This window comes from Pezoporus flaviventris, unplaced genomic scaffold (genome assembly GCF_033815535.1).
Source record: "Pezoporus flaviventris isolate CSIRO_AGI_PZ_B2104156 unplaced genomic scaffold, CSIRO_AGI_Pfla_v1 ptg000064l, whole genome shotgun sequence".
Lineage (NCBI taxonomy): Eukaryota > Metazoa > Chordata > Aves > Psittaciformes > Psittacidae > Pezoporus > Pezoporus flaviventris.
This window is the reverse complement of record NW_026892612.1, coordinates 1,525,721-1,540,096: the sequence shown is the minus strand read 5'-3', so window position 1 is coordinate 1,540,096 and position 14,376 is coordinate 1,525,721. Positions and strand designations below refer to the sequence as shown.

General features: G+C 40.3%; 1 protein-coding gene across 1 annotated transcript in view; it reads left to right on the top strand.

The window, feature by feature from the left end:
- ALDH1A1 (aldehyde dehydrogenase 1 family member A1) overlaps positions 1 to 14,376 on the top strand; it is a 36,019-nt gene that overhangs the window by 15,056 nt on the left and 6,587 nt on the right. Inside the window, exons 5-10 of the mRNA XM_061470814.1 lie at positions 91 to 152; positions 2,102 to 2,230; positions 8,856 to 8,969; positions 10,593 to 10,695; positions 11,241 to 11,425; positions 14,135 to 14,299. Coding sequence (XP_061326798.1) covers positions 91 to 152; positions 2,102 to 2,230; positions 8,856 to 8,969; positions 10,593 to 10,695; positions 11,241 to 11,425; positions 14,135 to 14,299 — 758 coding nt within the window. The remainder of the gene's footprint in view (positions 1 to 90; positions 153 to 2,101; positions 2,231 to 8,855; positions 8,970 to 10,592; positions 10,696 to 11,240; positions 11,426 to 14,134; positions 14,300 to 14,376) is intronic.

Below are 14,376 nucleotides of genomic sequence, written 5' to 3'. Positions count from 1 at the left end.
TTTGGTATCCAACTTTATCTTCTTTCTGATTTAACTGTTCCTCACAAATACTTTGTCTGAATGTCTAATTTATTTCTTCTTCCCCCCCAGATGGAAACTTTTTTACATTTACAAGACATGAGCCTATTGGTGTGTGTGGCCAAATTATTCCTGTAAGTTGGAGCTAGTTCCGCAAAACACAAATGTTCCTGTTACAAATAGAAATGCTGTCAGAATTTTATCTATATAAGTGCATTTCTGAAACATTGTCAATCAGAAATTTTCAGGTCCTGAAAGAAACTATCCTGAGTACTAATCGAATTCTGCAACATAGAGATTTTAATGGATCAGTCTTGTCCAGCTTTGTCTCTTTCCTCCCTGTATATGGGAGGGAAATCAACCTCAAAATTTTGACTGACGGATTAGTTTGAAAGAAGAATTGTGATTTGTTGGAAAGGAAAGAATTAGAAACAAACAAGTAGGAGAGGGTAGCAGTTACAGCCTATGAGCAAATAAACTCTTTAGGACCTGGAATATATGCTCCGCTTTGAACTGCATTCAGACAAAAGAACATGTCCAATAAGCACAATGATACTCAATCATATGTTCCCAAGTTCCTGCTTGGAGTGTCTGAATTCCCAGTTTTGAAGACACTTCTTTTAAGTAAAGATTCAAAAGTCCTGCCTGAGTCTGAAAGTTCAGAACACCAAGGAACTCAACTTCTATATTTACATTTTTTTGTGAGATCTACAAAGCTTCAGTGGGTTTCTGTGAAAATGCTTACATGCACTTGGCACACCTAATCCACGCACCTCTTTGTACGTGTAAGCAACCTGACCTGACCTGCTCAGCAGCTTACCAGATTCTGAAATAGTTGTCTTGTCTGTCAGATTTGCTCAGACATGTGGGTCCCACACGTTCCTGATGTCTTTCAGTTGAGCTTGCAGATTTGTTACCCCTTTAGACCACCACACTGATTTAGAGACCATCAGTGGAATATGTTTGGATCCAGCATCTTAGAGAGCTTGGGATTCGGCTGGTTTAGATTCTCTGGTAGGTCAGTCACAAGATATTTTAAATAAAGCACTCAAAGTCAAGATATGCTAAATTACATTAAACACTAGATGTGACCACTTCAAAATAAAATTTCATCCAAGAATTATAAGCAGTTAGTACAAACATGAGCTTCACTTAAAAGATGTTCAAGTACTTCCAAGTACATCTTTATTTTTTCTCCATTGAATTGTCAACCCACTAAGCTGGATGTTTTTATATAAACCAAAAACTTTGAGGAACATGTGAATCCTGCAAAACACTTCTGCGAACTCATCATTTCTATTTCCCTTTCACACATTCAGTTCCATTCTAATGATGATGATCCAGAAAAACCTGTGATGTCTTATTCTGTGTTATTTGTTCTCCTGTTGTTTTTTGGGGTGGGGTGAGACTGAAATGAGAGAAGGAAATAGATAAAGAACGGTTGCATGTACACTATTCCAAGCCTTTCTGACATAATAGTCAACTGTTAACTGCCTTTTCCCCCTCTTTCGTAAAGGTAAGTCTACTGTGTCTTTTGTACTGAGGCTCATGGGCTCACTGCTTCCAACACTATCAAAAATATTCTCAAAAGGACAACCCATTTTCTAATCAGCCACGTTATCCCTTGTACGCTGAATATGCAGCCCAAAGGAGTCTGCTGCTCTGCAGTCTGGCTGTACTGACCTCAAGAGTAAAACTTCCAGGAAAGAGGGCAGGGGCAGCATTATTACCTTGTCTCCTTTAGAAAATTGGATTGACGACTGATGTGATCATTTAAGATAGCAAAGCTCCCGCTTACACCCCTAATCCAGCACCTTTCTATAAAGCTTTGTTAGATGAGAACACTCATTTTCTCTTGAGGTTTTAACTAAGGCCTTGAATCCCCTGGACTAACATATACCAAAATCACTGGTCTTTGTGTAACATGGCTTGCCAGTTGCTTTTTCACAAAATCTTCTTTTTGAAGAGAGTTCAACAAAGTGTTCAACGACCCAGTTGACAATTCCCACTATTATCATAGAAAAAGCAAAGGTATTTTGGTGATGTATTAGAAATAGGATATACCTTCTCATCTGTCTTTCAGTGGAACTTCCCATTGGTTATGTTCATGTGGAAGATCGCCCCTGCTCTTTGTTGTGGAAACACAGTGGTTGTCAAACCAGCAGAACAGACCCCACTGACTGCCCTTTACATGGGATCCTTAATTAAAGAGGTAAGTCTTCAACAACAGATTTTTTTTTCTCTTCTCAGAAATGTAAGCATATACTGCAGCTGAAATGCCACAGAGGTAATATAAGCCAGGCTGTCCTCTGCAAGCACTTCTTGCATGTCTAGCCTTGTACTATGGAACTTACCCTTAATGTCAACCAGTGAAGCCAACCCAGGGCAAAAGCACGCATATCTTTCAGCCTAGTTCACACACAGAAAAAACCCTCACAATCACAGTTTAGTAAACTCCGTTCCTTAGCAAACATATTTGTATTACAAAAGCATTATTCAAAATCAAAGCAAACACAGAGTCAAGAGCAGAGTACTTAGAGGTGGGTGGCAATGACTTTATTAACATAGTTATCACAGAAAAGGACCTGTTTGTACAGCATTTTTTTTCCCTTGTTCCTTTTTTTTTTTTTTTATTGAACAAACTTTTTCCACCCAGGTTTATCATTAACAGGGAGCTGTAAAATTGAACTAGAGACTGCTGCCAAACTTGTGAACTCTCTTCACACAGAAACTGGGCAAACACACTCTATGCTCTTGAACACGAGGAGTGTGGCAATTTCTGCAGTGTCTCCAAAGTTTCATTGACTATTGTGCCCAGCCTAGCAAATACCCAAAGAAGAACACTTAAATAGTTTAGCTACCTTGCTTCCCAATAAAATCAACAAATGTAATCTAACATGTTTGAAGAGTCTGCACATATGTCAATAATCACAAGTGCAGTAACCTTGAACAGTGTTAATGGAAATTACTTGCCATATTTTATTATTCTGTTTCAAAACAATGATTCAGCAGAGCAAACTGACCAGTTACGTGTTAATATTTTACAGAAACTAAATGACTATCAGGAAGGAGTCAAGTCCTACTTGTTATTGCATCACATAGTAAATGCTGTTAGATAATACTGGGAAGGAACAATTGTTTTAAAAGAAATATCAGAAATATCTTTTTTTTTTAATAGCATGCATAAGAAAGTTTATTTCTCTGAAAAAGCAACTTCACAGAGAAAGTAACTCAGTTCTGATCCAAGTTGGACTAAATATTTGTTTTGATATTCTGATTTCCTGAAAAGAGAGCTCATAAGGGGGAATGTGATCATCCTGTACTCATAGTTAAAGAGTTACAGAGTGGTAGTGATTGGTATAACACTAGAACAATTTTAGTAAAAGGCAATATGATTCTTAGCTTACCCATCCATTCAGTGTTTAAGTGGATGAGAACCTTAAGTATATAATTATGTCTTTGGTATATTATCTGGTAAATATTGTGAAGCTTTAAAAAAAAAAAAGACAAATATTTATCTTAACAAATCCTTCAGGATTTATTCACTCAAGCCTAGTTGCATTTTAATTTACACCCAGATTACCCAAATAAAGTTAGACCCCAAATCCCTGATAGTGATCAAATCCTCAGTGATCACTTCAGTAGCTGATTTAGACTCCTGAAACTATCTATTCATCTATTTAACTTTCTACTTCTCATGTGTCCACACTTGTGACTTTTAGTAACCCTCACTATCTTTCTGAATAGTTGGCACAAGGCTCCTTTGCTAATATGGAGAAAACAGCTTCTAATACAGACATGGAAATTAAATGCCCAAAGTGAGACAGTGTGAATTAATCCCATAAAAAATACTCTTCTCACTTTTGTCTACAAATTCTGAAACACAATGCTAAGCAAATGGAAGGAAATTCATTGTCTCATTAGCTCTGGGATAAGTATTAATCTGGAATATTAAATGAGCAGAAAAAAAAAAACATCAATAAAATGTATCTGAGCATGAACCTGTAAGGAAAAGAAATTGCCCAAACAGAAGTAGTTGCCTGATGTCCATAACGCAGTACATGAAATTGAGGAACTTTAATTCCCTGGCTGAAATCCACAATTTTCTAAATGTAAATGGAACCTCTGCATGTAATTCCAAAGTCCTGATTAATGTTGAAAAGAGACTCATTTAAGTGATAACACAGGAAATACAACTTTTTGGCCTTCTAATTCTAAGCTTCCTCTCTGGGTGACACTGAGATCTATAGCTGCTTCATAAGCCAAGAAATCCTGCCGCAGTTCACACACCTGTGAGAGTTTGTCTGACAAGCTCTTGGAAGAAGGTAACTTATTTTGCCTGTGAATGAAACATGACAAATACAGAATTGGTGGGGGAAAAAAATGTTTGATTTGGCTCACAGAAAAAGGCTTTTTAAACAAAAAAGTGGTAAGATATTGAATTTTCTATATCTCAGCCATTTTTTTTTGTGGTTGTAGCCTATCTACCTCTTCTGTGCTTCAAATGCTCATGTTGCCACTTGTCCTGGGTTTAGCAGTAGCAGTCAATTTTTCTCCTTGGTAGCTGGTGCAGCTCTGTGTTTTGACTTCAACCTGGGAACAGTGCTGATAACACTGATGTTTTAGGTTGTTGCTAAGTGATGTTTACCCTGGCCAACGACTTTGTGAGGCTCCTGCTCTGCCAGGGAGGAGGGGAAGCCGGGAGGAAGCAGAGACAGGACATCTGACCCAAGTTAGCCAAAGAGGTATTCCATACCACAGCACGTCATGCCCGGGGTGGGGGGTAACTGGGAGTTACCCGGAAAGACACGGGCTTCTGGGTCGGACTCGCTTCTCGGCGGGTGGTATTGTATTCTCTTCCCTTGTTATTTTCTCTTATCATTGTTGTCGTTGGTGGTAGCAGTGGTGATTTGTGTTGTACATTGGTTGCTGGACTGTTCTTGTCTCAACCCGTGGGAGTTGCAGTCTTTCAATTCTCCTCCCCATCCCTTTGGGGGGGGGGGGGGGGGTGTCTCGATTGTTGTCAGCCCTGCACCACTCACTGGGAGTGTGTGAACAAGTTGTCTGGCTAGGGTTAAAACCACGACAGTTATTTTTGGCACCCAGTATGGGGCCCAAAGTGTTGAGGTAATGACAGATCTGTCCAGATTAATAGTCATTAGTCGCAATGTTGATTTATTGGCTCTCAAAGTTGTTCCACTTGATCTCACAGTTTCAGTATATCATATCTTACTTCCATCCGGTATTTGCTGTATTGGTGTTTTTCAAGTGTGGCGCTTGGGCTAAGGTTTTTGCCTCATTGTACTTTATGGTGATGACTTGCAATACAATAGAATCATTGATCATGAAACTGTCCAGCGAGACCTGGACAGGCTGGAGAGTTGGGCAGGGAGTAACTTGATGAAATATAACAAGGGAAAGTGTAGAGTCCTGCATCTGGGCAGGAACAACCCCAGGTTCCAGTATAGGTTGCGAAACGACCTGTTAGAGAGCAGTGTAGGGGAGAGGGACCTGGGGGTCCTAGTGGACGACAGGATGACCATGAGCCAACACTGTGCCCTTGTGGCCAAGAAGGCCAATGTCATCCTGGGGTGTATTAGAAGGGGGGTGGTTAGTAGGTCGAGAGAGGTCCTCCTTCCCCTCTACTCTGCCCTGGTGAGACCCCATCTGGAATATTGTGTCCAGTTCTGGGCCCCTCAGTTCAAGAAGGACAGGGACCTGCTGGAGAGAGTCCAGCGCAGGGCAACTAAGATGATTAAGGGAGTGGAGCATCTCCCTTATGAGGAAAGACTGAGGGAGCTGGGTCTCTATAGTTTGGAGAAGAGGATACTGAGGGGTGACCTTATTAGTGTATATAAATATATAAAGGGGGAGTGTCACGAGGATGGAGCCAGGCTCTACTCAGTGGCAACAATGATAGGACAAGGGGTAACGGGTACAAACTGGAACACAAGAGGTTCCACTTAAACTTGAGAAGAAACTTCTTCTCAGTGAGGGTGACAGAACACTGGAAGAGGCTGCCCAGGGAGGTTGTGGAGTCTCCTTCCCTGGAGACATTCAAAACCCGCCTGGACACATTCCTGTGTAACATTATCTAGGTGTTCCTGCTCCGGCAGGGGGATTGGACTAGATGATCTTTCGAGGTCCCTTCCAATCTCTAGCATATTGTGATACTGTGATCTGGCTTATGTTCCCAGTGTGGTCACCACCTTTATACTTTGGGAGGTATATAATAGAAGTGCTTAGCAATTACACATCTTTTTTCCCCTTCTCAGGTGCTCAACCTGTGAAGGAGACATTCTTTTACCCTCCCAGTCCTCCCCCCAGACCATTTACATTTGAGAGTTTTGAAGTTTTTGAATGGCCTTTTAATGCTGTTGAGACTTGTTTGCTGATCATGATGGGGATCACCATGTTGGCACGCATACAGAGTGTATTTTGCCCACAACTGATTTCAAGAGTTAAGCAGAGTCAGGTTTGGGTTTTGTCTGGCGTCAAACGACAATATAGGAGGACCAAGAGATTTTCCCAGAGGCTGGTGCATGGTAGGGGATGTGATATACCCACTCAATGCCATGCTCCTTGGCCCAAATATCTATAAGGTTACTCCGGAAATGAGTCCCATTGTCTGACTCAATTCTCTCTGGGGTGCCATGTAGCCACAAAATCTGTTTTTCAAGGCCCAGGATAGTGTTCCGGGCAGTGGCATGGGGCACAGCGTATGTTTCCAGCCACCCGGTGGTTGCTTGGCATGGCACTTGCCTTGGCGGGTTGGTGGCAGTGTGATATAGTCAATCTGCCAGACCTCCCCATATTTATACTTCAACCATCGTCCTCCATACCAAAGAGGCTTTAACCGCTTGGCTTGTTTAATTGCAGCACATGTTTCACACTCATGAATAACCTGGGCAATAGTGTCCATTGTTAAGTCCACCCCTCGATCACGGGCCCATCTATATGTTGCATCTCTGCCCTGATGGCCTGAAGTGTCATGGGCCCACCGGGCCAAAAATAATTCATCTTTATGTTGCCAATGTAAGTCCATCTGAGCCACTTCAATCTTAGCAGCTTTATCCATCTGCTGGTTGTTCTGGTGTTCCTCAGTGGCCTGACTCTTGGGTACGTGAGCATCTACATGGAGTATCTTCACCACCAGGTTCTGCACCCTGGCAGCAATATTTTTCCACAGTGCAGCAGCCCAGATGGGTTTACCTCTGCGTTGCCAGTTGCTCTGCTTCCATTGCTTCAACCACCCCCACAGGGCATTTGCCACCATCCATGAGTCAGTATAGAGGTAAAGTACTGGCGACTTTTCTCGTTCAGCAATGTCCAGGGCCAGCTGGATGGCTTTCACCTCTGCAAACTGACTCGATTCACCCTCTCCTTCAGCAGTTTCTGCAACTTGTCGTCCAGGACTCCATACAGCTGCCTTCCATCTCCGATGCTTTCCCACAATACGGCAAGAGCCATCAGTAAACAAGGCATACTGCTTTTCACTTTCTGACAGTTTATTATATGGTGGGGCCTCTTCAGCACGCACCACCTCCTCCTCTGCTGACATTCCGAAATCGTTGCCCTCTGGCCAGTCCATGATGACTTCTAGAATGCCTGGATGACTGAGATTTCCTATTCGAGTTCTTTGAGTAATTAGTGCAGCCCATTTACTCCATGTAACATCAGTTGCATGATGTGCAGACGAGACCCTGCCTTTGAACATCCACCTGTTGTGGTTTAAACCCTAGCCAAACAACTTGTTCACACAATCCCAGTAAGTGGTGCAGGGCTGAAAGCAATCGAGGCCCACACCCCCCCCCCCCCCCCCCTCCCCGGGGATCTCCCCTTCCCCTCTCCCAAAGGGATGGGGAGGAGAATTGAAAGACTGCAACTCCCACGGGTTGAGACAAGAACAGTCCAGCAACCAATGTACAACACAAATCACCACCGCTACTACCAACGACAACAATGATAAGAGAAAATAACAAGGGAAGAGAATACAATACCACCCGCCGAGAAACGAGTCTGACCCAGAAGCCCGTGTCCTTCCGGGTAACTCCCAGTTACCCCCCACCCCGGACATGACATGCTGTGGTATGGAATACCTCTTTGGCTAGCCCGGGTCAGGTGTCCTGTCTCTGCTTCCTCCCGGCTTCCCCTCCTCCCTGGCAGAGCAGGAGCCTCACAAAGTCCTTGGTCAGGGTAAACATCACTTAGCAACAACTGAAAACACCGGTTTTATCAGCACTGTTCCCAGGTTGAAGTCAAAACACAGAGCTGCACCAGCTACCAAGAAGGAGAAAAATTGACTGCTACTACTAAACCCAGGACACCACTCTACTTTCAAACTATGTTCAGAGGAAGAAGCAAGGGCATGCAGTTTGAAGTACTGTTTCCATCACTCTTCTTAATAGAATTTCAGTGTAAGCTGGCAGTCATTAAGTTACATCTAGAATGAGGGATAATGACCAGATGTAAGCAATCACACAGGACGATTCAAATAGCTGTAATGTAACAGACATGAAATGAAACAATCTTTTTTTACTTTAACATTTGACTGGAAGAGCAAACTAAAAATAAATTTATTCCTTGGCAATGGCACTAAAAAGAACTAAAATTAAATGTTCTGGTTTTTGAAAAAAAGATCCAAAAAGATCAAAAGGCAGGTGAGGGAAAGAGGGCAGAAATCGTGTGAGAATACACACATTTGGGGTTCTAGGGTTAAGAATAACTGTATGACTAAGAAAATGTGAATGGAGAACTGGAAAGGGAAGATTATATGAGACAAGTTCTTTCTGTTATTATCCTTCCTAAAATTTACAGTATTCTCTCTTCCAACTCAGGCTGGATTTCCACCTGGAGTGGTGAACATTGTGCCAGGCTTTGGACCCACCGCTGGAGCAGCAATTTCTCACCACATGGATGTAGATAAAATAGCTTTCACAGGCTCTACAGAGGTACTATAATGACAGCACGAGACTATGTGCAGGAAACATGCCCCTCTGCCAGTAATGATTTAATGTCTAAATTGCTCTATGTAACTTTTACTTTTTCTCTTTCTTTTGGCTGCTGATTTGTTAAACAAAATCTGTTTAATGATTTGTTGGTTATTATTAACTTCAAACATATTTAAACAATGTTTGTATTTCAGGAAAGACCTTCAAATAAGGCAGTCCATGAGATACAACAGCTTATAATGTACTAAAGCTAGTTTAAGTCTTGTCCTTTAAAAAAAAAACACAAAAAAACCCCCACATTTTCATAACTTTTGGGGTTTTTTGTTTTTTTTTAAGAATAATTATTTCTTAAAATGCAAAGAGTGAAACAGTCTGTGCTCTGTTCTCTTTAATGTTAATAACAACGGGATGGTAGGGGGTTACTTCAGAAATCTCATTGTTGCATGCGCTTGGGTGAGGTGATGGCTTTTTGGTATTTGAATGATCCTAATCATCAGCTGGGTGGTCTTGGAAGTGATTTTGAATATGTATCATTTTAATAACTGAAAGACAGGTCACTGTTAATTTCCCCTAACCTTAACTTTGAAATGACTGATTTTAGAGCTGCCAACTGGCCTCCTGTCTGATGTACCCTCCAATGATAAATATCATGGTCTTATGTCAAGGGTCCATACACAATGAGTGCGACAGCTGTGTTTACACCTAGAAACCTTTAGCTCTGAAATAAAGGGAAAAGACAATAGCTGAGAAATATCTCACAGGTGTTTCCAATGGACAGTAACAACTACAATTCCCAGTGCCCTCTGCACCTCCAAAGGGAGGTGGACCAGAAGGTGTAATCGTACACTTCAGTGATGTTCCTGTTCACCAAAGACAGTGAAATTTAGCAGTGAGAAATTAGGCAGGAAGGCTGCCAGAAGGAGGAAAATATCTCATGTTTGCCCCACATGAGCAGTTACAGGCCAAAACCACAAGGGCTACAAGCATGTTTTCCCTTCATAGTTTTTCCAGGACAATTCATATTAGATATTTGCTTTAATTATGTCATCAATGGAAAGAAGCAGGGTAGGGGTTCTGCCTCACAATGTTCATTTCCTCTTCTTTCTTCTAAGGGAGATTCTGAAATAAGGAAGATTTGGCCATGCAGGCAGTGTAGATATCTGCTTTTTCTCTCATACACTTTGTGCATCAAAGGGCTTTCCCATGTATAAACCAGAGGAATTTCAAGCTAACGGGGGCAACTGGCAAAGCAGAAATCAGTGCCTACTCATAATTCAGATACAAGCAAGTAGAATGGTGGCAACCAAAAAAGCATCAGACATATTTAGTAGTTAACCCAAGTGTGTCTAGGGGGAAACTATTCCGGCAAGCATTACTGCTTCACAGGACTGCAAGTCACCTCCACCCTGACTCTTCTAGGAAGTATTCCTGGTGCATAAACTGCAAATTAGCTGTACTCTCTTCTTTTTATTTTCATTCATATATTTATTTATTTATTCTTTCTGCAGTTACTGGGATCGCAGACAACTGTGAACTGATTTTCCCTTTTGAGGAACTCCGAGAAGTGTTATGGAAGTCATAACAAAATTTTTAAGATAAAGCTGTCTTCTCCCTACATTTTAGGTTGGCAAACTGATTAAAGAAGCAGCAGGAAAGAGCAATCTGAAAAGAGTTACATTGGAGCTTGGAGGAAAAAGTCCTAACATTATATTTGCGGACGCAGACTGTTAGTAACTTTTGTTACATAAACATATATAAACGTACTACTCTTGCAATTACCACATTCTTTTTGTTTTCTTTGTTAATAAATCATATGTATCTGTTTAATGAAGCAGTAATTTTTAAGGTTTTCTGGTCACACTATAGTTTTAAGTTAGACTGCCACCAAAAATTGGTGACTCATGAATGGATATGAACCTCTGACAACCTGTGCACCCTAATATAACATGAATGCAGAACCAAAAGCAGCTAGATGGATGTTATATGTGTTTATTAGCTATCTAGCTAAATACTCCTCTTGGTACTGCTAAAAAGATAATGTTGAATCTACATTTCACAAAGAGCAGCTGAATGTGTGTTTGCCTAGGGGCACCATGCTACTCTTAATAAAAGTAGTTTTGGACAAAAGTAAATGGATAACTATCTGTATTACAAGGTATTACTTAAAAATAGGAAGCACTAAAAAGGGAAAAGGGACGGAGTGACAAAGTTTTTTAAGGAGTTTATGACCATTCAAGTTTACAATCTGATGAACTCTGCATTTCTTTGCAGTGGACGCCGCTGTGGAATTTGCACATATTGGTCTGTTCTACCACCAGGGGCAGTGTTGTATAGCAGCATCTAGGATTTTTGTGGAAGAGCCTATTTATGACGAGTTTGTTCGACGAAGCATTGAACGAGCAAAGAAGTATACTCTTGGAAATCCTCTGTTGCCTGGTGTACAGCAAGGCCCTCAAGTAAGTAATGTGATGTGTTTCCAATATAATTGCAATGTGACAGCACAGTTTAATCTACTTCTATACCTATTGTTGCATTAACTTCAAGGCTAAGTGCAGTTGTTTAGTGATTAGTCTGGAAGACCAAGAGAACGAAGCACGAGACATGACCTTCTGTGACACTATCATAGGCCTAAGGATGAGGTTTCTTTCTCTCTTCTAGTTGCTTTTATTACAAAATGGGAACAATTATATAGAACTGAAATGCTCTGAGAAAGCTACAGTGCAACAGCTATAAAAGTGCAAGTATGGTCACCCATGTCAGAAATCGCTAACAATGTTTTCAAATACAACCACTGTGAGCAAATAGCTTGAGGAAATAAAATTTAATGCTGTCTTTTTCCTTTTTTCAAAGTGCTAGTGCTTCATTATGGTGCTGCCGATTACAGAATATTACACAATTAAAATGTGTAATTACACATTTTTTACTTTTTGTTGGTTTTGTTAAGATGTTATACCAACAGCTTCCCCATTAAATGAATGCTAAAATGCAATATTAAAAAGCACAGCTATCACAGTTCTATGGATTCAGTGGATCACAATAGAACGTTGTTTAATTTGTTTCTATCTAGAGTCTTTTTCCTGTATCAGTCTGTACTAGAGAGTATACACTTTCTTGGCAGAGCTATTATGCACATATATGATGGTTGTCACAAAATAAAGGAATTCTATTTGAGACAAGGCAAAGGCTGGAGACAAAGCAATTCCCGCACATTTCATAATGTAACGTGTTCCTTGTAAGGTATCACAGTCATTTTATGTAATCAAAGATACCAAGTAAATTAGAAAACTGCATTCTAAGCCCCTCAGACTTTGGATAATTTAAAAATAGTATTTTGGTGTCCTGCAGTGTGTCTTGCTAACAAGCTAACAGGTTCAGCTGAATAAACTTAAATGTCAGAGGGTAGAAAGATTGAAGTAAACTTCAGCACTCTGGTGTGCAGCTAATATAAAATTAATAGGAAACCACTCTTATGTTATTGTGGCTTTGCTGAGTTTAAAATTAATGCTAACAGTTTAACTGAGAGATGAAAGTAAACTTTTACTAACAAAGAAAGGAATGTTAAACATGGAAAAAAAAAGCATTACTGAAAACATCTGAAAGTACATGAAGACTCTTTTCTCTTCCAATCCCCCGATTTGCCATTCTTGACCTCTTTTTTTCTTATGATTCCATTTAATGGAAAATTGTAACTATGCTGTTTAGGTGCATTTCTTTTCTGGCAATTAAGTTAAATATCTCTCTTCATCTTCAAATGTTGTCCTCAGCATAATTCTTTCTAGAAGCAAAAAATTATAGCCTGTACCAAGCATATTAACCATGCTCTTTAGTCATAAAGCCTACCTGAAAGCCATATTTATCCTCCAGCTCACAGGCCCTCTGCAGAACCTGCCTCAGGCAGCAAGTTTAGGTAATGCTTTGCACAGTGGGCACCAAAGAAGACCCAAAGGCCCTACAGGAATTCAAAAAATCATATATATGTTAATTCACACATTAGTAAGAAAAATTATGCTAATCATAATAAAGGAAAAACTGACAGCAGTGTGAGCTGTCTCATCTCAATTTTAATCTTCTCTACAAGATGTTTATGCCAAAGAAATAGCTGGCCACCAGGGTAGCAGAAATTTTATGTCTTCATCATGCAATTAGGCAACTGTTTGAAAGCAAAATGACGAAGCTCAGCAAATGAAAAATCGCCCCCTTATAAATATCCTTATAAATTCAGATCTTTATAAATATAAGCTTTTATCTCAGCTTTAGCTGAATAACTGTTTAGTCTAATACACATCCAAGATTCCTCAGAACCTTTAAAAATATTGTTGTGTTCTACGAGCCTAGTAAAACTTATTACTTAAACTGAAATATGAACTTTTTACTGTATGAATAAGAGAACAAGGTGCGCCTACCCTCCTGACTGATGAGTATGATCAAAGAGAAAAAGCTTCTATGCAAGAGCCTCTAAGAGTAGTCTCAGTATCTTCATGAGCCAGTGCTTGAAGGGCTGAACCCTGAAAGGGTGAATAAAGGAATCATGAAAATGGAACAAATTGAAAAAAAAAAAAAGGTGTTGGACTCTTTTACTGAACATGCTTTACGATTGATGTTTTCTTTACATAGGTGTTATTCTATACACAATTTCCCTTCAGACCTTAACTGTTGTTTGGTTGATTTGGGGGGGGGAGGAAATGATACGCTACCTTTTTTCTGCTCCCCTATTCTCTTTTGACCACTTTGTCAATGAATTCTGGAAGGGCTCATGTGAAGGTCAGAAGAGTCTTGCTGGCTAGATCAGGCCCTCTGCTTTTTTTGCAGAATCAGGCTCAGTGATTTTTATTTTGATGAACTATTTGCAGTTGGCAAAAGTACTGGAAAAAGTATAAAACAGTCATTTGAGAGATCTTCTTTCATTTCTTCTACTAAAGAAACGCAGGATATCAGTCCCTCTATAGCTGATTCTCCTATGTCAAAATTCCAGATTACTGGTCTATTTGAGAAAAGCCTGCAAAGTTTGTAGAAGCTAGTGACAAGAATATTTACAGGGCTGTCCAGCTCTTCCACTTCAGCACATGTAACTTAAAAGGCTGGAACATTGTTAGGTTTTGGTTAATGAGTCAGAACGATTGTTATTGCGTGTGCTGGTTTTATCCCTGTAATTTCTTTTCATTTAGATTGATAAGGAGCAGTTTCAAAAAATCCTGGAGCTAATTGAAAGTGGGAAAAAAGAAGGAGCCAAACTGGAATGTGGAGGAGGTCCATGGGGAGACAAAGGTTACTTCATCCAGCCTACAGTTTTTTCTGACGTTACAGATGACATGCGCATCGCCAAAGAAGAGGTAAATAAAGTCTTGGCAGCCTGTACTCTCACTGGAGATTATCCATTTAAATGTCCGTACAAAATATCCATTTAGAA